At 36.0% G+C, this 27,089-nt stretch overlaps 4 protein-coding genes across 5 annotated transcripts in view; 2 read left to right on the plus strand and 2 right to left on the minus strand.

The window, feature by feature from the left end:
* Positions 1-13,436, plus strand: part of itpr3 (inositol 1,4,5-trisphosphate receptor, type 3) — a 45,312-nt gene extending 31,876 nt beyond the window's left edge. Inside the window, exons 40-58 of the mRNA XM_065246829.2 lie at positions 2,490-2,652; positions 2,875-3,026; positions 3,713-3,913; positions 4,490-4,600; positions 4,807-4,902; positions 4,985-5,086; positions 5,399-5,485; positions 5,572-5,646; positions 6,645-6,837; positions 7,655-7,777; positions 7,979-8,151; positions 8,244-8,408; positions 8,488-8,677; positions 8,809-8,889; positions 9,362-9,483; positions 9,575-9,740; positions 9,890-10,050; positions 11,966-12,127; positions 12,393-13,436. Coding sequence (XP_065102901.1) covers positions 2,490-2,652; positions 2,875-3,026; positions 3,713-3,913; positions 4,490-4,600; positions 4,807-4,902; positions 4,985-5,086; positions 5,399-5,485; positions 5,572-5,646; positions 6,645-6,837; positions 7,655-7,777; positions 7,979-8,151; positions 8,244-8,408; positions 8,488-8,677; positions 8,809-8,889; positions 9,362-9,483; positions 9,575-9,740; positions 9,890-10,050; positions 11,966-12,127; positions 12,393-12,515 — 2,646 coding nt within the window. The 3' untranslated portion in view covers positions 12,516-13,436. The remainder of the gene's footprint in view (positions 1-2,489; positions 2,653-2,874; positions 3,027-3,712; positions 3,914-4,489; positions 4,601-4,806; positions 4,903-4,984; positions 5,087-5,398; positions 5,486-5,571; positions 5,647-6,644; positions 6,838-7,654; positions 7,778-7,978; positions 8,152-8,243; positions 8,409-8,487; positions 8,678-8,808; positions 8,890-9,361; positions 9,484-9,574; positions 9,741-9,889; positions 10,051-11,965; positions 12,128-12,392) is intronic.
* LOC135729294 (4-trimethylaminobutyraldehyde dehydrogenase A-like) overlaps positions 1-27,089 on the minus strand; it is a 318,074-nt gene that overhangs the window by 151,789 nt on the left and 139,196 nt on the right. The gene's annotated exons all lie outside the window — the stretch shown is intronic.
* alas2 (aminolevulinate, delta-, synthase 2) lies at positions 13,465-20,032 on the plus strand. The gene is made up of 11 exons (XM_065246835.2): positions 13,465-13,617; positions 15,222-15,383; positions 15,531-15,704; positions 16,238-16,315; positions 16,408-16,630; positions 17,135-17,319; positions 17,558-17,737; positions 18,088-18,252; positions 18,341-18,609; positions 18,752-18,914; positions 19,355-20,032. Exons 2-11 carry the CDS (start codon positions 15,233-15,235, stop codon positions 19,519-19,521), a joined length of 1,755 nt encoding a protein of 584 aa, XP_065102907.1. The 5' UTR covers positions 13,465-13,617; positions 15,222-15,232; the 3' UTR covers positions 19,522-20,032.
* On the minus strand, positions 20,169-23,337 carry LOC135729296 (chymotrypsin-like elastase family member 2A). Its single transcript, XM_065246839.2, has 8 exons — positions 23,207-23,337; positions 22,771-22,859; positions 22,515-22,612; positions 21,548-21,670; positions 21,305-21,441; positions 20,677-20,822; positions 20,379-20,531; positions 20,169-20,290 (listed from the first exon to the last, which is right to left on the minus strand). The coding sequence occupies exons 1-8, from the start codon at positions 23,244-23,246 to the stop codon at positions 20,273-20,275; spliced, it is 804 nt and encodes a 267-aa protein (XP_065102911.1). The 5' UTR covers positions 23,247-23,337; the 3' UTR covers positions 20,169-20,272.

The raw sequence follows: 27,089 nt of genomic DNA on the forward strand, positions 1-27,089 counted from the left end.
AATAAGGACACAGACCCTTGTTGTTAGCATATACGTTATAAAACAACGTCTTTAGCATATATATATATATATTTACCATGCTTCAAAACACAACGCAGCACATGTCATTTAAACGATTGAAGATGCAAACTGGTACATTGTTATATTATTTAAATCACACAGATGAGTTCGCGGTGCCAGCACTCAACGCTATACATATTAACAGGCTTGTGAACTCACCTGAAAACGATGCACGGGTTTCATTTTGGACTTTTCATTTCCATTTGAAGACTTGATGCGGTGGTGTATTCGCGGGCGCAGCTGGCCATCAAACGTGACGTGTCGCGTGTTACTGCGCAAACGGATTGCGTATGATATCAAAGCATCGCGAGAACAGACTGCTCTGCATGCTTTCTAATCGCTCTCGCGGTACGTTTACGTATTTTTGCGAATCGTTTTGCAGAGCGCCATTGAACACACATGATAATTTGCAGTCAGGTGGCGGGGTGCCAGGAGATGGCTAGACGAAATAACGTTATAACATTTCGTCTCGTCTCGTTTTGGTCAACGAAAATGAAGACACATTTTAGCATAGTTTTTATTTATTAAACCACTTTTAGTCTCGTTTTTATTCGTCAACCATATTGGATTATACATTTTATTATAGTTTTCGTCACATAACCAGCTTTTACGTTGAGTCTCGTCTCGTTTTCGTCACGTGATAAAGGTTCGTTGACGAGGATATTTCGTCATACTTTTCGTTGACGAAAGCAACACTAGTGTGAATACAGTTATCATAAAGTCATGTTCATACATTTATGACTTTAATTGCAGGTGAATGTACCAGTTGTTGAATTAAAGGTTACATAGAATGATTGAACGGAGTATTTATCCTTGTTCTGTGATGTGGCATGTAGACAAAAATTTTTTTGTTTGGGTCTGTAATGCCTTAGAAGCTTCCTAAAAACCTCTCTCAGATAGCTCTATTAGGGTGGGGGATTTTAAACAAGTGGTTTTGCACCTATTTGGCTCCCCCTACTGGCTTAACTTGCAATCTCATTACTGATTGGCTGACTTTGCTGCCACTCAAAAAATGCAGCCAAGTGGAGGGGCAGTTAGATGCCTGTGATGTCATAAGCATCAGTTTTTCAGATTGGGCCGTTTTCTGGCTGACATTTCTAAAACCGAAATTTCTATGAGACTGAGATGTTTAGCATGTTTAGCACTTTTTGTATGTTTGTGAATGTAAGTAGACTACTATTATTCAACAAAGACAAGGTAAAAAAGGTTTTTCATTCTCTGTCCCTTTTAAGAGTTAATTTACGGTTAGTCGATCTTTATCTCTAAACAAAACATGAGAGATTGAACTTATTATTTTGTAATAACAACCAGCTGACTGTACTTCATCTTGACATATGTAATTGGATACCAATATTTATTGAAAATGAAAGACTTTATAGTTATTATTGTTGTTACAAACTTTTAAGTAGCTTGGATGAGAGGTCAGATATCACTGTAGCACAATATTGAAGAATATCCGACTGCTTTCTTGCGACCAATCAGAATCGAGTAATTCAGAAAGGCACGTAATAAGATGTAGTTAATGTGACTTGACAAAGAGTTCTGAAATTTTCTGACATAGAAGAGAAAAACTAACAAAACCTTAATTTAATTAATTTATTGTAATTAACTGTTTTTCCGTAGATATGGCCAAACGTTTTTGTTTAATTTTAGATGAATCAGTCTCCAAATGCAATAAAATATAATTTAATTAATATTAATAACTTATTATTATTATTATTATTATTATTATTTATACTACTACTATTACTATTACTACTACTACTACTACTACTTAGTATTAGTATTAGTATTAGTATTAGTGAATGCTTGATTTTATTTCTTGGAGGAAACCTAAAAAAACCAATATGAAGAATATTCATGACATTGTTATAAAACTATTTGACAGAGTATTAACACTTAGGGACATTTTAATGACAAATTTTATTTATACTATGGTAGTTGAGGTAAAGAAAAATATTCATGATGGTGTTATTAAACTATATGACAGAGTATTAACACTTAATAACATTTTAATGACAAATAATATTAGTACCACTGTAGTTGAGGTCAGAAAAATATTCATGACGCTGCTATAAAATTATTTGAAAAAGTATTAACACTTTATAACATTTTAAATTGGTATCACTGGTAAAAAGTGGTCAGTTATGATGTCTTGGTAATGTCAAGTTGTCATGATATGTTATGATGTATTGGTTAATGTCAAGCTGTCATAACAAAGACATCTCAAACAATATCATCTTTGCATTAAAAATTAGACAATTGAACAAATTACACTTAATGACAGTTGTCATAAACGTCCATAAAATCTCCTTCATGTTCATGGCACGTGTCATGTCATGATTATGAAGGTGTCATGTCAGTCTTATGAACACCCATTCAAGTAGTGTTACCAAACTGGATCCTGTTTATTTTACATGTTTTGACAGAACTCATTCTACAAACTCATGATGGGTGATAACAAGTCTGAGAAGTTTTTTAAAGTGCTGAATGATCGCATGAAGAATGCTCAGCTGGAAGTCAAATCCAACATTTCAGTCAATGTGGGGGAAATGAGCAACAAAGCAAAAGATGACAAGGATCTAGAGCCAGGTAAATCAAAGGAGAAAGCCACATGCATTACTTATTTCTGCTTATTGGATGATTGTGAAAGTGGAACCTTTAAGCAATAACATCATTTTGTGTTAGGACATTTGTGCTAACTTACACATTTTTGAAATACTAGATGTGAAGTATGCCTACACTATTTATGAATTATGCATTAATTCATTGCTTATAAATGAAATAAACATCAGTTTTTGGTGTTTGCTGCAGGTGGAGTGCCTTCCTTTGCCCAGCCTGAGCAGGCACCCCAACAGCCTGAGCAGCAGGAAGTCGAGACAGAAATGGGTCCGGTTGTCACCATCATGAAACCCATCCTGCGCTTTTTACAGCTGCTGTGTGAGAACCACAATCAAGATCTTCAGGTCTGGCTAACCTCAGAAACTTGCTGAAGTGTTTGTTTTTTCTGGTTGGTTTATGCATTTATAGCTTAGTTTTGGTACCTATCTGATGCCAAATTAAGTCAAATAAATTAAATCAACAAAGCTGTCTGTGACCACAGTTTGCAGAATAGTCTATAGTTTTCTGTTTGATGCTGGCTGTTTAAAATCATGCCACGTATATGCCACATCGTAATTGTATTGTATATAGTAGATTGTCTAAGGCCGCCGTCTCCAACATGGTGCCCAGGTTGCCTGCATGAAGTCTGTGAGTTGCCCGCCAAAGCACATTCTGTTAATAGCCTCAATTTTAACATTTATTTATTTATTAAATATTTGTATATAAGCTTGGCTTCTTTTATGTATGTTAACATTTTAAAACAATGATAAAACATATCAACAAGTAAAATAAAATAAAACCAACAAGTAAAACAAAAAGTTTTGAATGGACTATTTAAAAAAAGTAGCCCTCCAGACTGTTTATATCCATTGTGGTAGCCCTTGCTCACAAAAAGGTTGGAGACCCCTGGTCTAAGGCTATATACCATAATACTGCCCTGCTTTTTGTGTGTACATTAAGTTAAACCTCATCCTTCGGTCATATGATATCTCAGACATATTTTTAAACATGTTATTTCTATATGTTAATATTTTTTTCACTTTTACCGTAGAATTTTCTTCGCAGTCAGAGCAACAAAACAAACTATAATCTGGTGTGTGAAACACTCCAGTTTCTGGACATCATGTGTGGGAGCACAACAGGTGGACTGGGTCTGCTGGGTCTTTACATTAATGAGAATAATGTAGAGCTGATCACACAGACCCTGGAGACGCTCACAGAGTACTGCCAAGGACCCTGCCAGGAGAACCAGGTCAGATAATCAATCACAGATACTGATGAGTGAGAGCTTTTTTTATAATTTACATCAGAGATTCAGCTACTTAAAGTCACCATGAAATTGAAATGAAAAACTTAAAATTTTTATGGACAGTGCTCTTCATTTTTTTTAAATCATGTGCCCTTATAATCTTTAATCAAAAACGTTAACCTCCTCCCCTCCTTAAAACGACATCTCTCTTCAACTTCTGTCACAAGGAATGCCACAAGGGCGCGGCTATCAGAAACTTCTTTTTGCCCGGGATTAGCAATTGCCGCTATTAGCAATTAGCAACATGGCAATGTTCCAATGCAAATTCCAATGATCCAATTAGTTCTCAATGGATGAAATCAAGTCCCGCCCTTCATTTTTTTTCTCATTTCAAAAGCTGTTTCACTCTGATATACATCATGCTACATAAAAGAAGACCGACGCCGCTTCTGTTTCATGGTGACTTTAAAAATCATGCCTGATCATGGTTATAATAAAGTTTTTTATTTAAGCTAAATAAGCAGCTCATTGTCTTACTGAATTCAGGAAGTTGCATTTATTTGTTCTCTTTTCTTAAAGACTTGCATTGTTTCTCATGAGTGCAATGGCATTGACATCATCACAGCCTTGATACTGAATGACATCAGTCCACTGTGCCGTTACCGTATGGAGCTGGTGTTGCAGCTCAAGGTGAGGTTAAGGCCTTGTTTACGCGCTTGCTTTAAATTACAAATGAAATTGTTGTGCAATCGTTTTTGCAGCTCAATTGGTAGAGCATTGCATCGCAAAGGTCATGGGTTTGATTCCATAAAAATGTATACTTTTTAATGCACTGTACTGAAGGTTGCTTTGTATAAAAACATCAGCCAAATGCGTTAATGTAAATATATCCCCAGGACAACGCCTCTAAGCTCCTGCTCGCTCTGATGGAAAGTCGTCATGATAACGAGAATGCAGAGAGAATCCTGTTTAACCTTCGACCTCGGGAACTGGTCAGTCTGTCACATGGTTGTTAAATGTGAATTAGAAGTATGAATTGTAATAGTCTAACAATAGTGGGCTGTTTTTCTTCAGGTGGAGGTTATAAAGAAAGCTTACTGGCAAGAGACAGAATGTGAGGAGGGGGAAGTGTCACCGCGAGAAGTCGGCCACAACATCTACATCCTGGCACTACAGGTGGGCCATTGCATCGTACTGTTTGCATGGGGCTGTATTTACCCGAACCCAAATACATTTATCAAGAATTGTATTACTATTATAATTTCTTAAGCATTTCCCATTCATTGTACTTGCTAGTATGATTATTAACCTGTATGAACGCAGTTGTTTTTTGTTAAGTGTAAAGACCGAATTACATTTATCGGCACTAGTTTCGATTTTTACAGCTGACATAAAAATTATTGGTTAATATTTCGAGTGGTTTATTTTGTAATATGGCAGTTCTGTTTTAGATGCTGTGATGATGAAATGTTGCTTCTGTTTCTGCAGCTTGCCCGACACAACAAAACGCTTCTCACGCTTCTCAAACCACAAAAGAAGATGAACAGTGAAGGAGAGGAGGGCATCTCCTCTATGGTGACTTTTAATTATGGATGGTAGCTGTTGTTTCATTAAGAAAATTTTGAATAATTTACTTAAACTTTTACTTGCTTTTATCGTAGCTCACCTTGAACAAGCAGGAGGAATCAAAAGAGGATCCTTTAGAATACTACGACCATAAAACCTCTAACATTGAGGTCAGTTGAGGTCAAAATGTCTGAGCTGTTGTAATCTTTGCACATACTGTACAGTACTGCTGTATGTCATCCAAATAACTAACAACTGCACCAAGAATGAAGTAAAATGGTTATGAAGGTTATGATAGATAAAATATTGTTAGATTATTATAGAGAGTAAAAATAAAACATTAAAGTTTAGCTCAGGGATTTTCAAACTGGGGTCTAGGGACCCCAAAGAAGGTCTAAGGGGTTCCCCAGAAATTTCAAAGTAATTTAATTGTAAGTCTACATGTAGCAAATTAATTAAGTTTGGAAAAAATATGTGACCCTGGACCACAAACCCAGTCAGGTATATTAGTAACCCAGCATTGGGTCAATTTTAACGCAGCGGTGTGTTCGGGCCAATATTTACCCATTGTGGGTTAAAAATAACCCTAATAATTGTGTCGTAGGAACAGGCTTCACTCAATTTCTTATTGTTATGAGAATGCTTGACCAAACATACAGCAGGGAAAATAAGTATTTGACACATCAGAATTTTTATCCGTGGGGGATCAGTAAGTGGGCTATTGGCACAAAATTTCATACAAAGAAATCAGAACATTTAAGTATACAAGTTGAGTCATAAATAATTATTATATCCCTCGCAAAAAGTTAATCATATTTGGGGGTCCTTGTCACCAAAAACTTTAAAAACCCCTGGTTTAGCTCACACTGCAATTTTTTTTAACTTTTGTCTTGTTTTTAGTACAAATATCTAAGAATTCTTAAAGCAATATACAATTTCTTGATGAGCAAACAAGTCTCAAAGTTTCAAATGTAAGTGAATTTGTGCTTAAAAAAATATTCCATAAGCAAATATTTTTTTTAATTAAATGTTTAATAAAATTTTCTATTTTTTGTCTAAAAACTAGACTTATTTCCTTAGGTTATTTTGCCTATCAATATATTATTGATATGATTTAAAACTGGTTGTGTAAGTTGCGAAATAACTTGAATTGGATTATCACATGCAGATCGTACGTGAGGACCGCAGCATGGAGCAGATCGTGTTTCCTGTTCACCCCATTTGCGAGTTTTTGACAGAGGAGTCAAAGTTTCGTGTGTTCACCACCACAGAGCTAGACGAGCAGGGCAGCAAAGTCCCACATTTCTTTGAACAGACCTCATTCCTGCACAATGAAATGGAGTGGCAGAAAAAGCTTCGCAGTAAGTTATGGCCCTAAACTGTTAGAATGTAAGAAATCTAAGAAAGAGCTACAGCTCATCTTTTAACTGGTCCTATATAGATAAAACTGTGCTATACTGTACTGCAACTTGTTTCAGTTATGGTGACTCAGGAACATGTTGCCAAATGCCAATTGAATTAAAAGCAGTACAGGATGTAAAGCCTTTGACACCGATGATACATTACTACTTTAAAGCAAATCAAGCAATATATTATAGGGGATTATATATTATATAGGGGATTTCTAAGTGGGCTATTGACACAAAATTTCCACTAGATGTAGCCATCAAGCCAAATATTGAATTCATACAAAGAAATCAGAACATTTAAGTATACAAGTTGAGTCATAATAAATAAAATGAAATATAACAACAGTCCCAATAATATATATATATATATATATATATATATATATATATATATATATATATATATATATATATATATATATATATATATATATATATATATATATATATTATTGGGACTGTTGTTATATTTCATTTTATTTATTATTAATGATATTAAAAAAAGTATCTGCCAGGGTTGGGACTGTTGTTATATTAAGTATTTAATATTTAGGTATTTTAGTGTTTTTCCATTAGGTCTGTATTGTATATTTATGCATCTGTGTTTATGTGTTACCCAAGATATGCAAATTACTGTAGCACAGGCTATTTTCTCTGTGTACAATGCATCTTTATTTACTACTGATAAATAAACCAAATCCAATGTGGAATGTTGTATTGGCTCATTGATTATGTATTGAAATATAATGATCTGTATAATATTTTTTAGGCATGCCAGTATTGTTCTGGTTCTCCCGTCGAATGTCTCTTTGGGGCACCATATCCTTCAATCTGGCTGTCTTCATCAACCTCATCATTGCTTTGTTTTACCCGCACGATACTGATCAAATCGGTAAGTTCCCAGTATGTTTGTATGAATTCATGTACAGTATTGATGTGTAGCTTTAAAGCAATGATGGAAGTACCATGTCTTTTTTAACAATTTCAACAATTTCAAACCAACATCGTTTTACTCTAACATACTGTATGCACAATATAGTGTTAGATGCAGATGTTATTTTACTTGAGTTTTAACAGTCTCTGGTGCTTTCAGGTACCATAGACTCATCAATGCTGATTATGATGTTTTGGGGTTTTTCCGGACTGGCTGTCGTGGGTTTGTTATCTAAGCGTTATGGGTTCCAGGCTCTCACCGTCACCATCACTCTGCGGTGCATCTATCACTTCGGCATCGGACCCACGCTCTTCCTGTTGGGGGGTCTCAATGTAAGTATTCGCTGATCAACAGAAGCAAACATCTTTTGTACAGAAGAGAGTTGACCTTTTTAACCCTTTTTTGATCTTTTTTCTTTAAACAGTTGATCAATAAGATTGTGTATGTTGTGAGCTTTGTGGGAAATAACGGCACTTTCATCATGGGTTACAAAGCCATGGTAATGGATGTTGAGTTCCTGTACCACGTGGTCTACGTGGTGATCAGTACTCTGGGGTTGTTTGTCCATGAACTCTTCTATAGCCTATTGGTGGGTATTAGCTTGTTATTATCATTTATTGCATGTTCATTCCACATCATCTCATGATGTTCCTCTTTATCTACTTCAGCTGTTTGATCTGATCTACCGCGAGGAGACACTCCTAAACGTCATAAAGAGCGTCACGCGCAACGGACGTTCGATTCTTCTCACAGCTGTTCTGGCCATCATCCTGGTCTACCTTTTCTCCATTGTGGGCTTTCTGTTTCTCCGGAATGACTTTATCATGGAAGTGGATCATCTTGCTGCCCCAGATACAGGTATACGTTTAACACTTGAAATGTCGAGATGGTGGTTGTTAAGCTTTCGAACGTGCACTGACAGACAAGTAAAGCAAGTGCTGCTTTATTAATAAATTATCTGTACTTTTAATATTGTGAATGTCTAACAGGAACAGATGACTCTATGGAAAGCTGCGGTGCAGATGGAGTAGATTGCACAGAGGAAACCGGTTTGGTTGCACCAGCAGAAGGTGAGAGAAGAAAAAACTAACTTTTAACCAAAACCAAACAGCACTGTAACCAAACTCCAGATAAAGTAAAAACAAATTTAGGATGAGCTTACGTGGAACAGTATCATCATAAATACAAAATTACGAGAATTTAAAGGTGGGGTGCACGATTTTTGAGAAATGCTTTGGAAAAGGTAGTCTGGCCCAGTACACAATTGTAGTCAATCAACAGTAAGGGGCGTGTCTACTAACCAACATCATTGCCTGGGTTGCGTATGTAAGGGGCGGGTCTATCAAAAAAAATGCCAGATTATATTGGGGTAGGGGCGTGTTTGTTTAGGTGATTTCAAATGTCAACATTAGCTTTCAGAGATCATGCACCCCGCCTTTAAAATGATTTAAAGCATCATGCTTGCTTAGTTTTGGGTTTAGTATTGTGAGTGTTAAACTGGCATCACCGCTCAGCAATGTGTTAAATTTTGTGGCATTGCAGAAGAGGAAGATAACACAGAGAGAGCTTGTGACACACTTCTGATGTGCATTATTACTGTACTGAATCATGGGCTGAGGAATGGAGGAGGCGTGGGAGATGTTTTGCGCAAACCATCTAAAAATGTACGAAGTCCCACATCCACATAAAACTCATACATATGATGCAAATACTCATACATGACTTGAAGCTAATAAAATGTTCACCATCCTACAGGAGCCCTTGTTCCCTGCTCGGGTGGTGTATGACCTTCTCTTTTTCTTCGTTGTGATCATCATCGTCCTCAATTTGATCTTCGGTGTGATTATCGACACTTTCGCTGACCTCCGTAGTGAAAAACAGAAGAAGGAGGAAATCCTGAAGACCACCTGTTTCATCTGCTGTATGAATTGATACATTCTGATGATCTGTTTATTGTGTATATGCTTTAGTTTGGGGTTCAGATTTGAAACAAATTAAACCCAAAAATAACTTATTAGAGATCAGAAAACCAAAATGGATTTGTTTGTGTTCTGATTTCTGTTTTGACAGGTCTTGAGAGGGACAAGTTTGATAATAAAACGGTTTCTTTTGAAGAGCACATTAAACTAGAGCACAACATCTGGAACTACCTCTATTTCATTGTCCTTGTACGAGAGAAAAACAAGACTGACTACACTGGCCCAGAGAGCTACGTGGCCCACATGATAAAGGTAAATGTTAAAATGGATACTTATGGTTCTTGCCTATGATCTTTATTTCATTACACGCTTTCACTGTAGTAACAGAATCCTCAAAAAGATGTTTACTCCTTCACCACTCGCAAGGATGACTCAAATTAATTAAATAAAATAACATTTTAATGACAATTTCTGTTACTTTTTATAAACTAAGTAGTGTTTGGTTATATAGCGCAATATTAAAGGATTAGTCAATTTTCTTAAAAAAAAATCCAGATATTTACTCACCACCATGTTATCCAAAATTTTGATGTCTTTCTTTGTTCAGTCGTGAAGAAATTATGTTTTTTGAGGAAAACAATCCAGGATTTTTCTAATTTTAATGGAGTTTTAATGGACCCCAACACTTAACAGTTAACTCAACACTTAACAGTTTTTTTTCAACTGAGTTTCAAAGGACTTATCTAGCGAAACGATTGTCATTTTTGACAAGAAAATAAAAAATATGCACTTTTAAACCACAACTTCTCTTCTTCCTCCGGCTGTGTGACGAGCCAGCGCCACGTCACGTAATTGCGTAGTGACGTAGAAAGGTCACATGTTACATATATGAAACGATAAACAAAATGATAAACTGAACCAAAGACATTAATTATTATCTTTTGACATACAACAACTTCGGAACGGTCCTATTTCTCCACACTTGTAAACACTGAGTCGTAGTTTCGCAGACATCATCCGTGACCTCTTGAGGTGATGACGTTTTGCGTGAGGTAGCGCTGGCGCATCACTGGACCGGACCTAGACGAGAAGTTGTGGTTTAAAAGTGCATATTTTTTATTTTTCTTGTCAAAAATGACAATCGTTTCACTAAGACCCTTATGCCTCGTTTGAAATCGTTTAGAGTCCTTTAAAACTCTGTTGAAAAAACTGTTAAGTGTTGAGTTAACTTAAGTGTTGGGGTCCATTAAAGTCCATTAAAATGAGAAAAATCCTGGAATGTTTTCCTCAAAAAACATAATTTCCTCTCGACTGAACAAAGAAAGACATCAACATTTTGGATGACATGATGGTGATTAAATTATCTGGATTTTTTTTTTAAGAAAATTGACTAATTCTTTAAGTAATTTAGGGAAATGCTACAGTACAGGTATGTGGTAAATACAACCGTTTTTAAAGAACCCCTATTATGTGGCATAAAAGAACATGATTTTTGTGTATTTGATGTAATGCAATGTGTTCAAATGGTTTATGGTTAAAAAAACATTATGTTCCACATATCGTACATTATTGTTGCTCTAGCGTAGAGCAAATGTGGCGCTCCTTACCAAATTTGGAAGATCAGCAAACTTCGGTCAGTATTACTGCGACCGAGGTCAAAGTGCTGCAAACTATGTGCTCTTCCACCATAAAATATAGTTCTCATTTTTATTCACTTAAAAATTCATCATGTTATATTTTGTGCCACCCTACTTACTCGTGTAACTACTCAAATAGGGAAAACATGGTAGTGTTTGGCAGCTTCTAAATTCATCCCTGTTTGGATCCTAAGGAATGAATGGGGCTAGGCTAAATGCTAACACGATGCGCTGTACAAACATTAAGTGTACGCATTGAAAAAAGATAGGTATGCATTTATTAATCTACCTTTAAGTTGAGGTAAGAACATATTAAAATATTGAAAAACGGTGGTGTTTTCCTTTAATAGTGTATTTTAAAATACCATGGGGTTTAAAAGCGTTCTCTGGATACTTGTTCTGTAACTCAACCGCTAGAGCATTGTGTTAGATCATGGGTTCAACACCAAGAAAACACACATACTGATAAGATTTATTACTTACTTAATGCACTGTAAGTTGGGTCAAACAAAAACATCAGCCAAAGGCATAAATGTAAATTCCAGCCAATGATCGAGGCACTCATTTAGTGATGTCATCTCTTCTTTTAGAATAAGAACCTAGATTGGTTCCCGCGCATGCAGGCCATGTCCCTCGTTGTAACAGAAGGTGATGGGGAACAGAATGAGATGAGAAACCTCCAGGACCGTCTCAGCTCTACCATGAATGTTGTCACACAACTCACAGGCCAGTTAATAGAGCTGAAAGAACAGGTATTTTTCACAATATCACTCAATACCTGCCAGGTGCCACATAAAAAGGTTATAGTGAATGCGTAACATTTGCACCCACAAAATGTGTGGAGTTGTATTTGGAGCTAATGGGTTTTTATCCAGTACAGTGATCCAGATTGCTCGCTGCTTGTAGTTGCTTTTACTATAATTAACTTTTATTGTTATGTTTGGTATACTTAATGTATACAATTTTGCTGTATTCAATTCAGAATCATATTTAATAATTATTTGTTTGTGTGTTTAGATGACCGAGCAGAGGAAGAGAAGGCAGAGAATGGGTTTTGTGGATGTTCAGTCTGGCCCGAACCCTGGCATGCCCCTCCCTCCTAGTGCTGCTGGGGGAAATAATCAAGCCTTCAAGTCCTAACTCCCCCAACTAATCCTTCATAAACTTTATAGGAGCAATAATGGGATTCATTTCTCCTGATGTTCTTCTCAATCCAAAATGGTGGTTACATTTTAAACTGAATGTCTGATTGGATCTACACATCCACAGAAGCACTACTGACCCGATCGTTTGGTTGTTCTTTTAGGGGCTGATGGTTTTAATTATTTTTTTATATAAAGCTTTTATTTTGTTTGTTTTTTAGCAACCTTTGGTTGAGATTTTTTAAATGTTCATTTATTTAAAATTCATGGCTGTACAGATTATGTAAGGCAGGTGAAGATGCACAAGCTGAATAATCTTGCATCATGCACCTGTATGGATACGAATGTAATGATAACTCATAAGTGTTTTGAATGTGATAATATGATCGTGAATGAACCATACATGAAGTCTTTTCAACATGTATGTTAAACTAGGTAATGCCAATATCAGGTTTAAGAATAAAGTTATAGTATATAGCGGTTATATTTGCTACAACATAGTTTGTAAATGGGATTATGCATAGCAGTGTACTAAATTGTGAATAAGTTTATACCGTTTTAAGTGCCTAATATTATATCTGTCAAACAAACATGAACTGACTGTTCAGGAAAATAACATATTGTATCTGTTATAGAAACAGCAGTCTGATGTAAGAATACTGTAGCGCAGGTGTCTTGTGCTTTAACTAGACACATGAATATATGTGCATATTTAATATGACTGTATTTTAATCATGTATTGCGTGACCAAGATTAAGTTATATATCATCTTTTACTATGGATCATTTATAATAGGGCCACAAAAGAATGCTGGAACATACTTGTATTTTGGCCATTCATCTGTAGTATTAATGTCAATTTAAGAACTCATTTACATTATGTTACATTGTTTATGTTGAAATGGTGAGCCTTAAAATAAAACAGCCTTTCAACATACAATATGTCTAAACATTGCTGTCAGTGTTGTTGTGTCCATTAATCCTGGCCCCTAATCTGTCACGAAGTATTTTGGGTGGGAGCTGAATGAGGGTCTCAATTCTTTCACTGTTCGCGTGAGAGTCGGTGCTGTTCAGAAGTTCGTCCTCAGTGCAGGTCAACAGGTAAAATTATTACATAATATTAACTCGATATTTCAATTTTAAAATCGTGTCGCGTTATACAGACCTGTTTAACTTCGCATACATTAACTACAGGAAAGTAAATCTTATGTTGGATATGAGAATTACAGTTCTGTGGGTGTTTGTCTGATAGAAAACAAATAGGGTCATGTGTGTATACAGGTATTTTGTTAGCAAACCTGTTGCTTTTCATAGGAAATGTTTCTTACATGATTGTTTAGGTTAATGGGTGATATTGAATGCGCAGATAAAACCAAACGTCAGTATCTAATTTGAATTCCTCCATGGAATTCGTAAAATAGTTTAGAATGGAGCAGGCCTATTACTACGCAAAATTATCCAAATAAGGAAATACATTTAAATAAATTTATGTACTAAACTATTAGAAGCTGCCATGCTTTTGTTGTTCTTTGCTTTAATGTGTTTTCTTTGTTTCTATTTCATGTAAAGCTGCATATAAATAAAATTGATTTAAATTGTATTATTTCATCCATTGAAAACAACTTTTGACAACTTCTGAAGTGTAAAGAGGCAAATGGCGTTTTGATGTTTTATTTTTCAATTCACATAATAACACGTTACAATAATGTCCCATTAACTAACATAGTCAACGTAAATGTGCAACACTTCAACCTAGCTAATGTCATTGTTTATGTTTACATTAGTTATTATTAACCCAGTTTAATAGATGCTGGAAATATAAATTCGTCAATGTCATAATGCATTAATAATGTAAACGAACGAGGCCTTATTGTAAAGTGTAACACACCTTATTTTTAATAATAAAAAACGTATTGCTTTAATGTTACCAAAGTTTTGTAAATCAATTCTTGAATTTAAAAAATTTGCATTAAGTGCGTGAAGTGTCTATCACTCTCCGGAGTATTTTTAATTATTCCAAAAATTCACAAAAACTCTATTAAATGTTGACGTTTCAAAAATGTTTGGCTATGCATTGTCGATACTTCTCATTAAACATAATCAAGCCTTTATCAGTACGCATGACGCACATTTCTAACTTTGAGAGCATAGTTTTGTGGACAGCGCACATCTGCGCGCTCCAGATAAAGCGCGCTATCAACCGCGCCCAGGTGCCCGACGCGACGCGCCCTGCGCTCCACTGCGCTTCAATGCGTTCAACTCGAAGCAACTAGAAGTTTTGAGTAGCTTTATTAAAGTCTTTAAATGCTAATATTATGTTATCCAATGTAATTGGGTCTGAAGGTCAAAATGTAAGCGCAAATAGCATTTTTTATAGTTTTGTCCTATATTTTATAGAAACTCTTAAAATTAAGATTTTAAATGTTTTTTGACAGAATATAATTTCTTTCTTACCTTTTAATAGTCTGCAGAACATTTTCTCCCGCAAAGAACCTTTTGTTGAACGAAATGGAACCATACAGCCCAACAAAAAACATTTCTGGAACCTTTATAAAGACTAAATGTTGGGTTGTTTCATCCATAATTTATCCAGATTTGTCCACATTTTACCCAACCATACTGTAGGTTGAAATGTATGTGGAAATGTAAATATTCTGAATCAAAACTCATCCTATTATTAATAATAATGTTCTCAATATCTACAGCTGTTGGAGTCATGTCAGCTTTTCTTCATCACTGCCCATTCCTAAAGTCCACTCCTGGTCCATCTCTAAGGAATGTGACGGCCTACTTTGGCTTGGCTGACCGATGTCCCATCATTGTCCGCCAGATGTCTATAAAAGCCACCCAGTCTGTTGATGAAAACGGTAATGCTTTGCTTGCGAACTTTACAAACACTCTTTTATTTACTTTACTACTGTATATTATTGTAAGGTACCAGATGACATATGCATCGAAATGGACAAAGTTTCTTGTTTACATTTATTTGTTCAAAACAATCTTATTCTGTTCAGGTCTGCTCCCTCATAAGGAGCCAAAGAGACAGCTGGCCACCACTGCAACCCAGGTGGCGATCTCCATGTCCAAGGGCTGTCCTTTTGTCTCCTCCAAGATCGGATTGGTTAAAGCCAGTCCACAGGTGCAAGAGGATGTTCAGGCAATGCAGCTGAATGAAGCCAATAATTCAGGTCAGTTTGAAAATTTGTTAATCTACAACAATTAAAATTTCTCACAAAAATGGTCTCATTACAGCTGGACTTCAAATAAACATGTTATAGCTTGTGTTGATGTATTGCTTATTATCCAGATGCCTTGATAATGTGTTATAAAGCCGGATTGCCCTTATGTCTCATTTTGGCACCACTGTATATAATTAGTTTGAAGCTGAAGTGGCTCTTTTGTCTGAATAGTCTATCATACAAGGGTTGGTTGTATAATAATACACAGCTTGGAGAACATTCTCCTTTCTGCAATTTGTACTATTTACTGTATCTCCAATTCGAGAGACTCCTTAGCTGTGAATACTAAACAGATAATGACTCAATGACTGCTTACTGTATGTAACAAATGCAATCGCATTATAAAGCTTCATACAGCTGTGTGTGCACTCAAAATTAACAGTTTTGAGCTGATCTAATTTACTTGGTATGTTAAAATAATTGCAGAAACATTGTTTTTGATTCAACAAATCTGTTTGATGGCATTATATCTCTGTCTCAAGGCATGATGAACTCGCTGTTCAATGGTTTACAAAGTTATCACTCCCTTGGTCTCACACACCTTCTTCAAGACAACATTGGTAAGCTTGACCAAAAATTGCCTTTTGTTCTTTCTTTCTTTCTTTCTTTCTTTCTTTCTTTTCAATTTGTTCATTCATTGTTTTTTATCCAGCTCAGCCCAGTTTCGGCTATGATGACTTCTTCACTCAGAAGATTGTGGAGAAGAGGAACGATCACACCTACCGTATATTTAAGACGGTGAACCGTTCTGCTGAGGTTTTCCCTTTTGCTGAGGATTACTCTGTTCAAGGACGCATGAGCTCCCAGGTGTCTGTGTGGTGCAGTAATGATTACCTTGGTATGAGTCGTCATCCCCGCGTGGTCAATGCTATACAGTAAGTACATTCAATTTTTTGTTAACTGTTGGTTTGTTATATGTTATTAAGAGCTTTTAATCCACCTTAAAGGAACATTCCACTTTTTTTTAAATTTGCTAATTTTCTAGCTCCCCTAGAGTTAAACATTTGATTCTTACCATTTTGGAATCCATTCAGCTGATCTCCGGGTCTGGCGGTAGCACTTTTAGCATAGCTTAGCACAATCCATTGAATCTAATTAGACCATTAGCACCATGCTAAAAGAGTTTAGCATGCTAAAAAGAATTTTGATATTTTTCCTATTTAAAACTTGACTCTTCTGTAGTTACATCGTGTACTAAGACCGACGGAAAATTTAAAGTTGCGTTTTTCTAAGCAGATATGGCCGGGAACTATACTCTCATTCTGGCGTAGTAATCAAGGACTTTGCGGATGTAACATGGTGGCCGCAGGCGTAGTGATTGATTTCAATCTTTGACATGACCTAACTCGGTCAATATTAATCATGCCAATGTGTTTTAGAGAGGCTTTGGGAAAACATGGTGCAGGAGCCGGTGGCACCAGGAATATATCTGGCACAAGTAACTATCACGTGGCCCTGGAAACTGAGCTGGCACGTCTACATCAGAAAGATGGAGCGCTGGTCTTTTCTTCCTGCTTTGTGGCAAACGATTCAACCCTCTTTACTTTGGCTAAAATGCTTCCAGGTATCCAACAAAATAAAAGCTGATTTTTTTTTTACAATAGAACATTGACATTTAAACGTTAGGATTTTTTAAACTAATGGTAGGCCGAGATATATTTTTTATGTAATAGAAAGTACAAAATCAACCATACAGAATTGTAAGTGAGCATAAACATATTTGTAAAAGCACCTAAAGGTAGTGATTGTCTCAGTTATTTAAGGTATTTACAAAAAATCTTGAATGTCTTCTCACTGTACAGGCTGTGAGATTTACTCAGACATGGGTAATCATGCCTCCATGATCCAGGGCATCAGGAACAGCGGTGCCAAGCGTTACATTTTCCGACACAATGATGCCAATCACCTGGAAGAACTACTCAGTCGTTCAGACCCCCTTACTCCCAAAATCGTGGCCTTTGAGACTGTGCATTCAATGGACGGTGAGTACGAAGGGGACATCACAGACCTGACTTTGATGTGGGAAATATTTATTTAACACTAGTGCTGCGAAAAGATTAATCGCGATTGATCGCACACAAAATAAAAGTGATTTTTAGCATACTATACATGTGTAATATAATATATAATATAATATAATATAATATATATATATAATAATTTAATATATAATATATATAAAAATTTAATATATAATATATATATATATATAATATAAATAAATCAATAAATAAATAAATATTTATTTATATTTTATATATTCTATTATATTATATATTATATAAACAGCTTGTAACAAAGTTCAAAGAATAAAATACCATTTGTCTCCCAGGTGCAATTTGTCCACTTGAAGAGCTGTGCGACGTTGCACACAAATATGGAGCTCTGACTTTTGTAGATGAGGTTCACGCTGTTGGCCTCTATGGGGCACATGGAGCGGGTGTGGGAGAAAGAGACAACGTCATGCACAAAATCGATATCGTCTCTGGAACTCTAGGTAAGAGAGATATGCATGATTTTAGCTGTTAACAATTTATTCTATTAAAATGGTATTGTATTTATAATTTCTGGATGCATATCTTCAGGAAAGGCATTTGGCTGTGTTGGTGGGTACATAGCCAGCACCGCCGCCCTGGTGGACACTGTGCGCTCCTACGCTGCTGGCTTTATCTTTACTACCTCCTTGCCTCCCATGGTGCTGGCGGGGGCTTTGGAGTCAGTGCGTGTGCTGAAGAGCCCAGAAGGTCAAGCTCTACGTAGATCTCACCAGAGGAACGTCAAATACATGAGACAGCTGCTGATGGATGCCGGGCTGCCTGTGATTAACTGCCCCAGTCATATCATTCCCATACGGGTCAGTGTTTGTACACGCCTATGGGGGGCTTTATCTGCATTTTGCATGCTCAGTTACTTGGAACAAAAATTGGCTTTTCAACCTGCAGATCAATTTGAATATATTTTACTTATATTTTGCTTCATTTGATCTATTATTACAGGTTGGAAATGCAGCGAAAAACTCAGAGGTGTGCGATATTCTGTTGGAGAAACACAATATTTATGTGCAGGCAATAAATTACCCAACAGTAGCTCGTGGAGAGGAGTTGCTCCGACTGGCTCCATCTCCTTTCCATAACCCAATTATGATGAAATACTTTGTTGGTAAGCAATCAAATCAAGTTCAAGTTCAAGTTCAAGTTCGTTTATTTCTATAGCACTTTTTCACAGTTCAAGACTGCCCAAAGTGCTTTCCATAGTGGCAACAGATCAAGACATCAACAATAAAACCACATTTATAAATAACAGGGAAATAGAAAACATAGACACAGTGCTAATTTAAATCATGGTATAATAAAACACCTCATCAGTATGAGGTCCACCATTGCCTCCTTAATTCATGTCAGTTGACAGAACTCAGAGCATCACCCATCAGTTGACTGAGTAATCAATTACAATATGTTTTATGAAATGACAATAAAGTTTAAGTAAAATGTAAGAGTTTTTTCTATATCACACTGCCTTCACTTATGTAGAGATGTAGAGATTAATGTTAATATTTTACTTTGGTATTTTTAATCATTTTATGTATTTATGTTATACAGAGAAACTCTTGGACGTCTGGCAAGAGGCGGGTCTACCGCTAAACGGACCAGCAATGGCTTCTTGCACTTTCTGTGAACGTCCTCTCCACTTTGACCTCATGAGTGAGTGGGAGAAGTCTTACTTTGGAAACATGGAGCCAAGATACATCACAGTGGCAGCACAGTGAATCATCCAACCAGCAGACCAAAATGGCAAAGATCTGTTTTATCAGATTCAATTGACACTTTGACATTTATCATTTATTTCATGGTAGCTAAAATAAATGTTAAGAATGCTCAAATAAGTATTTAATGCACTGTTTATGGCAGTTTAAAGCATGTCTGTGTAGTTTGTTGTGCCTGCTATTAATGATGCAATTAGAATTCATATAAATGTACTACTGAAATATAGTTATTCACACTGGCTAAATTCCCCGTAATTGTGTGTTCCCTCTGCATGACAACAAACCTGCACATGGGCACTTTTGGTAATGTATTTGAATTCAAGTGTATATTACATTTATTCATATTTCTTCACTTGTTTAAGCTATCGTATCGTATGTAAACGTGAATCAGCATGTTTAATAACAGTTTAAACTGAAACCATATACACTGAGGTCGATATGTCCTGTTTGTGTTTTTGGACCTTGAATTTAAATCGATAAATTCTGAAATTCAATAAACATCAGTCCTAAGAAAATCACTTCAGATATCTCATATCTAGTTGATTTTTAAGTACCAGCAAAATGAGATTAAGAAATAAGGATAATGTATTGGATATTCATTTTTTTCTCCTCAGGTGATTGTATTTGTACTATTGGCAAGTTAATATTAAATAGCATATAGTAAAGTATAAGTGCAATTAAGTTTACACAACTCTTATATGTTTTTTTTATTTTTATTGTTCTGAAACTTATACAAAATCTTTCTGAGTGCTCTTTAATAGGTGGCCATGTTCTGTAAGAGATTGGAAACGAAAATGTTTGCAATCATAGTCCAAAATATGTACATTGTAAACCTTTGTTTGCTATTTTAAAACACTTGCCTTGCTGATCCAGTCAATGTAGGCGCTCACGCGAATGAAGACTGTGGGCTTCTTGGCGTAGTTGCAGTAAATTCCAGAACCAAAGCTCACAATCCCATGAACTTCCCAGGCTCCATCATCACCCTTACAGTTCAGAGGTCCACCATAGTCATCCTGTGTCATGTGATTTTCAAAAAGATTTGCATTTTAGACAATTTAATGGAACAGGAACACTGCTGTTTTAGAAATATTGGTCTTATTTGGAAATTGGAAAATCACTGATATTTAATAATAAGGTAAGTCACATTTATTTACTTACATTACATCCAGAGACAATACCATCTCCACCAGCGCAGATCATGTTTCGGGTAACCTGAGAGCCCCACCAATCAGACTTTGAGCAAGTTTCATAATCCATAACAGGCAGAAGAGCTTGCTGCAGGTTATCAGCAATGGGACCATTGGCTGGTAAATGGCAAAGTGGAGGAGAGAGAAGTTAAGGTGAAATACTGTATCACAAAATATCATCAATATACCACAATAAAAATGTAAAGGGCAGCTTTGGCATTTTGATAATAAATTCTCCGTTGTGGGTAGGACATTTTCAGTTTAAAACCAGATGATGTTTGGTGGCTACTAAGATTCATAAGATAAGATGCACATGAATGCATGAATATTTGCCATATCGTTACACACTGTAAAAAAATGCGGCATGAAGTTAAAACTAATTGGTTTTGAAAGTCAATTCAACCTACTCTTTTAAGTTTTGGCTTAAAAAGTTGACATAACTTGAATATTCAAGTTGAATATTAAATGAATTTTATGGGTGGCTTTGACAAAAATGTGACGTATTTTTTACAGAAATGTTCTATGCAAAAGATATTCTATTCCCGAAGTTGCATTCATTTGGCACATGAACAAGGCATTTCATCACCATGCATTCTTACTGTAAAGGCTTCCCCAGCCAGTAACATAACAGGGCTCATTGTGGGCTAAAATAACCCCATCAGCAGGAATACATGCAGGCATGATGGTGTCACTTGGAGTGATGGGAGTTTCCAGTTTGATCAGGGCGATGTCATTGCTGCAGTCAGAACCCAAAATTAAAATAGGGATAAGCAAATTCATTACAATCATTAGCACAAGTATTTTCAAAATGTGGATATTTGGTCTTAGCAAGGTGCCCAAACCGTAAAAAGATGGAATTCCTGTTTTCATAGTCAATGATCTTAGCAGGGGCGATGGCGAGCGACCCATCCTCCTCCTTTTTCAGGTTATGTTTACCCAGGTACACTCTGTAAGTTCTGCTACTGCTGCATGACCACAGGAAGAAACAAAACAGTTCAGAAATACATACAAATAGAAAGGGGTTACAGTATCAACAGTTTACTAACAAAACCTAGTCTGGCAGTACCAGACTATCAAACAGTAATACTTTGAGATATTTACAATATAAATACCATATTTACAAATCATTGTATTTACAAAGAATTTTATATGGTACATGTCCAGTCAGCTTTGTAATGCTATGACAACTATTATTTTACAGTGCAAAAAAATATTTCTTACATTGTATTTTTGTCCTGTTTTCCAGTATAAATATCAAAGAATTCTTATTTTCGACATTTATTTGAGAAGCAAAATAACTAAACATATAAGTCTTGTTTTTTTTTTAAATAAAGTTTATGCTTAAAACAAGTAAAAATATCTACCAGTGTGATAAACTTAATTCAATAAAATTATTAAAGTTTTTTATTGGCAGATATTTGTACTTGTTCAAATCATAACTCACCCTTATTTTCCTAATATTTTGTTTATTTTAATTTTTTCAGAAAACAACACTTAATATTAGGACATTTTGCTAGGTATCTCAATTTCAGAATTTTTAGTGACTTATACTGGAAAATTTTTTTATAAGTTTTTTTTTATTATTATTTGCTGTAAACTTTTTTTCTAGTTTAGGGCTGATAATATCCACTTAAAGTGCACCATGCAGAGAAAACAGGATAAGACATGATAATACAAAATGTTGACTGCTCACTCACTTATGCAAGTCGCTTTGGATGAAAGTAAATAAATGTAATAAATAAATGTAAAACAAAAGACTGGACTCTAAAGCTAGTGAAAGTTTCTGTAATGTGACCTCTGGTATTTTACCTGATACAGTAAGCAGCAGTAATTACCCATTCATTGGAAATGAGGGTTCCTCCGCAAATGTGGTGCCAGTTACCATTGCTGCTGTACTGAAGGGAGACCTGGGAAAACGGACAGTAATACATTGTTTGTCTTATTTCTCATAACTTCATGTACCCAGGTAAAAATGTGCTTTAACACTTCTGCAATTGAAAACAATTAAAAAAAAAAATAATAATTTACAGTAATTTATTAATTAAACAAATAAATGTGAAGGTACCTGCCAGGGCCAGCTGTGTGGACGCACATCCTCACCTCCTACTACCCTCTTCACAACTGGAGGATATGTGGGTAGCCCACACCCATAAGCTAATGGGAAAATAACAATTCAATACAAAATACAAAAATACTTTAATATAGCAGTAATTTTTACTATAAACTTGTTAAATAATAACATTACTTTTTCTGTTTACCAAAAATTCCTTAACCTCCTAAGACCTGGTGTGTCCACATGTGGATATCACATTTTTCTGTTGTTTGCATAATACTCAATTGGAACCTGTTGTACACAAACGTGGACACTTACACTGCTTTATGTTCAAAGAAAAAAATTAGGTTATTATATTTATTGGTTCTTCCTAACCCCAAAATAGCTGGAAGAAATCTGAAAAAAAGACAAACCAAAGCTCGTGTCTTAGGAGGTTAAGGGTTCTTACCTCCAACAGCCAGAATAGCCAGGACCACAAACCTCATCATGTTTGTATCTTCAGCTTTTGCCCTGTGTACTGGACTTTATATATTAACCAATTGACTTTCTATAAGTCAGTAAGCAATTCTTAGGAACCAATGTCCTTGATGCGTTTGGAAAAACAAACAGAACGGACCCCAGCTGTTGGCACTCTGGGTTCAACTTAACCTTGATCGTTCACACTGAAAATATATTTTTTTTACATTTACATTTAGGCATTAAGCAGATACTTTTTCCCAAAGTGGAGCACAAAAAGATGGAAAATCAACAAAGTGATTTGTCTTTAAGAAGGAATAGTTTGAGAAAAATATCTTTATCCTATTATATTTGTATATCTGTATTTACAATAAAGCTGCTATGCTACAATGCAAAATTGTGAAAAATACAATAAAATACATTTGAATTGAATCATCAGCATATACTTTTTTTTTAAATACATTATAGAACTACCTTACAACATGTAAAGAATAATGTATAAAGCCACAAAAATCATCACGTGGGTATCTAAAGCATATCCACATCAAGATGTCAAGAATTTCACAAGCTGCAAATGTGTACAAATATTTGTTGTAATCGATCCAGGTTGGTTATATAAATGTTAGTTGTTTGTCTGTATAGCCACTGCACTCATACATCATAACACTTGTGATCTTGGCTTTGTTCATTGCTGGACGAAAAATGATTTATTTTTACTTTGTGCCCATGAAAACAAATAAAAGTTTGTTATGTAGTGAATTAGCATTTATTTTGAACGATGAACCAATGTAACTATTATCCTTGTGTTAAAGCGGTTTTGGGCAGCACACCATTTACCCCATCTTTTATAGGGTTGTGGGTGGTACTGATGTTAGAGCAAACAGCTGGCCATGGTAGGTAAAAACTCTGGTTCCTTAATATTATCCTAAAATGATCTGTAATTTTTATGTTCTCAGTCCAGTTTCCCTAAAATCTTTTAGACTACATAAGTGTCAATGAACTTTAGTCAGATTATGCGACAGCATTGACATGTTCCCTAGCAATTCATAGTAAACTGCAAAAAACTTTAGGTCTCCATCTTTAACTTCATCTTGCTCGACAACTTCCCCTGCAATATTTTACTGGGGGAAGTCTGTGAAGTACTGTAAGAGCTTTACCACTACTTAATGGATATGTCGGATTGGATTGTCAGGAATTTTAATGCTGAAGTTTATAGGCTCAGTGTATGCCCTGTATTCAAGCATACTGCTCACAATAAGACACATTCGTTTTTCCTTCCAGCCAATGGCCCCAATGCTGAACTCCTGCAGCAGGCCCTGCTCCCTGTTGTGGACTTTAATACCTGCAGCAGGACTAACTGGTAGGACAACCTGGTGACCAACTTTATGATGTGCATTGGTGGAGATGGCTTGGTGTCCAGCTGCAATGTAGGTTGAAGTCATTATTATTTTTCTATATTTTCCGAGTAACCTAATATAGCAAAAAAGAAATGCATGTTTGAGAAAAACCGACTGTAATGATAGTCCATTATCCAGGTGTGGTTAGATTTTAAAAGCTGTTATGAATGTTCTATCATAATTAAAAATATGTAAACATGCTGAAGATAACTTTGTGTGGTATAACTCACTGGTGAGGGGTAATTCAGCAATGGGGCAATTTGCTGGAATGAATCAATGTTGGATTTTGACATCAGATCAACGTTTCTGTTTGACATCAATTAAATGTTGGGTCTTGACATCAGATCAACGTTGGATTTTGATGTCAGATCAATGTTGGGTCCTAATGTAAAATCAATGTTGGGCCTTGGCGTCATATAAACGTTGGGTCTTGACGTCATATCAACGTTGGGTTTTGACGTCAGACCAATGTTGGTTCTTGATGTCAGATCAACATTGGGTCTTGACGTCAGACCAACGTCGGTTCTTGACGTCAGATCAATGTTGGTTCTTGATGTCAGATCAATGTTGGATCTTGAAGGTAGGGTTTCACATTTTGAAAAATGCTAACGGTAGCCGTCTAGCAATGAAATCACGATTCCACCCTCAAATCGCCATCCAAAGTCACGCCTCTTTCAAAACACATGAACACGCACAAATCAGACGGTCACATCTCGTCTCGTTCACCAGTGAGAAAACTTTGCAGTACAAAGTAAATAACATTTCCAACAACTGGTTTATATCAGAATTAGTTTAAGCACACTTTCGGTTGTGTAGACGTAGTAACTATATCGTTACGCTAATCCGTAAACGAACACAAATTTCATAAGCAACAAAATGTTTCATCAAAGTAAAATATCTGAATCCATCTCAATACAAACATATTGTGTACCTACCTTACCAAAATAAACAGTGCAACGACCCTTTCAGACCCTTTGCCTCCTGCAGCTGTTTGCATCTCGTGGTAAAGCAGTAAGTTTTTGCTGTTGTTGTTATAAAAGATGTCTTTCGTTTTGTGCCTCCTGTGTAGGTTGTCAATTCAGCAGAAAAGTTTGCTATTCTAACTGTTTACAGACAGGAGGTTAGCGAACGTAAACCCGCCGATGACGTATGGTGTCTGCATGGACTAGCTTGCGTGGTGAGCATTTAAATTACACTACGTACTGTATGAGGGACAAAAAAGGAAACATCCGTTCGGACCAAAATCTATGATTGGTTGAACATTTTTTGGTCCTACGCCTTTCATAGATGACATACATTTTTACAAATACATTTAAACAACTTAACACAGTGATTACTATCAGGATGTGAGGATGTGGTAACCAGCATAACAAAAAATGTTTCAAGATCAAATCTGTTACCCTACCTTTAAGGTTTAATCAACATTAGGTCTTGACGTCTGCCCAACGCTGGGTATTGACGTCAGATCAACGTTGGATTTTAACGTCAGTTAAAAGTTGGATTTTGACCCAACATTGAAATGATGTCAAAATCCAACCATGATCTGATGTCAAAATCCAACATTAATTCCTTCCAGCAAATTGCCCCCTTACTGAATTACCCTGCACCAGTGAGTTTTTTTTAAATTGCAAAAAGCCTACAGTTGGATTTTGACCTCAGATCAACATTGGATCTCGACGTTAGATCAACGTTGAGTCTTGACATCAGGCCAATGTTGGATTTTGACTTCAGATCAAGGTTGCATTTTTATGTCAGATCAACATTTCTGTTTGGCAACAGTTCAATGTTGGGTCTTGACATCATATCAACATTGACTTTTGGCGTCAGTGGTGTCTTAGACCAGTGGTTCCCAAACTTTTTCAGCGTGTGGCCCCCCTTGTGTACGGTGCATTCCTTCGCGGCCCCCCAAAGAAAATTTGTGACAAAAAACTGTTCTAAAACTCAACATTTTAATAAAAAAACTAAATTAAATTGTACAAAAAAGTAGTGCTTTTGGTTAGTAGCCTTACTTTTTTAGGTTTAATTACACATTTTTCATGATAAATTTATGTATTTTATAAAATGTCATAAAACTGGGGCCCCCCTGGCACCATCTCGCGGCCCCCCTGGGGGCCCCGGCCCCCAGTTTGAAAACCACTGTCTTAGACCAACGTTGGAATTTGATGTCAGATCAATACTGAATTTTGATTTCAGATCCACGTTGGGTCTTGACGTCAGATCAATGTTGGGTCTTGACATCAGATCAACGTTGAATTTTTATGTCAGATCAATGTTGGGTCTTGACGTCAGATCAACTCAGAATTTTGACGTCAGATCAACGTTGGGTGCAGAGTGCAAGAATAAATATAGAAAAAAATCATTAAAATAAAAAATGTCATAGCTCTTATCATATACAAATAAAGAAAACCATGCAATTAAGCAATCAAGTGTTTCTTTTATTGCAGAAATAAATCAGGTAAAACATTCATGCAGTATTTT

Source organism: Paramisgurnus dabryanus, chromosome 11 (genome assembly GCF_030506205.2).
Source record: "Paramisgurnus dabryanus chromosome 11, PD_genome_1.1, whole genome shotgun sequence".
Classification (NCBI taxonomy): Eukaryota; Metazoa; Chordata; class Actinopteri; order Cypriniformes; family Cobitidae; genus Paramisgurnus; species Paramisgurnus dabryanus.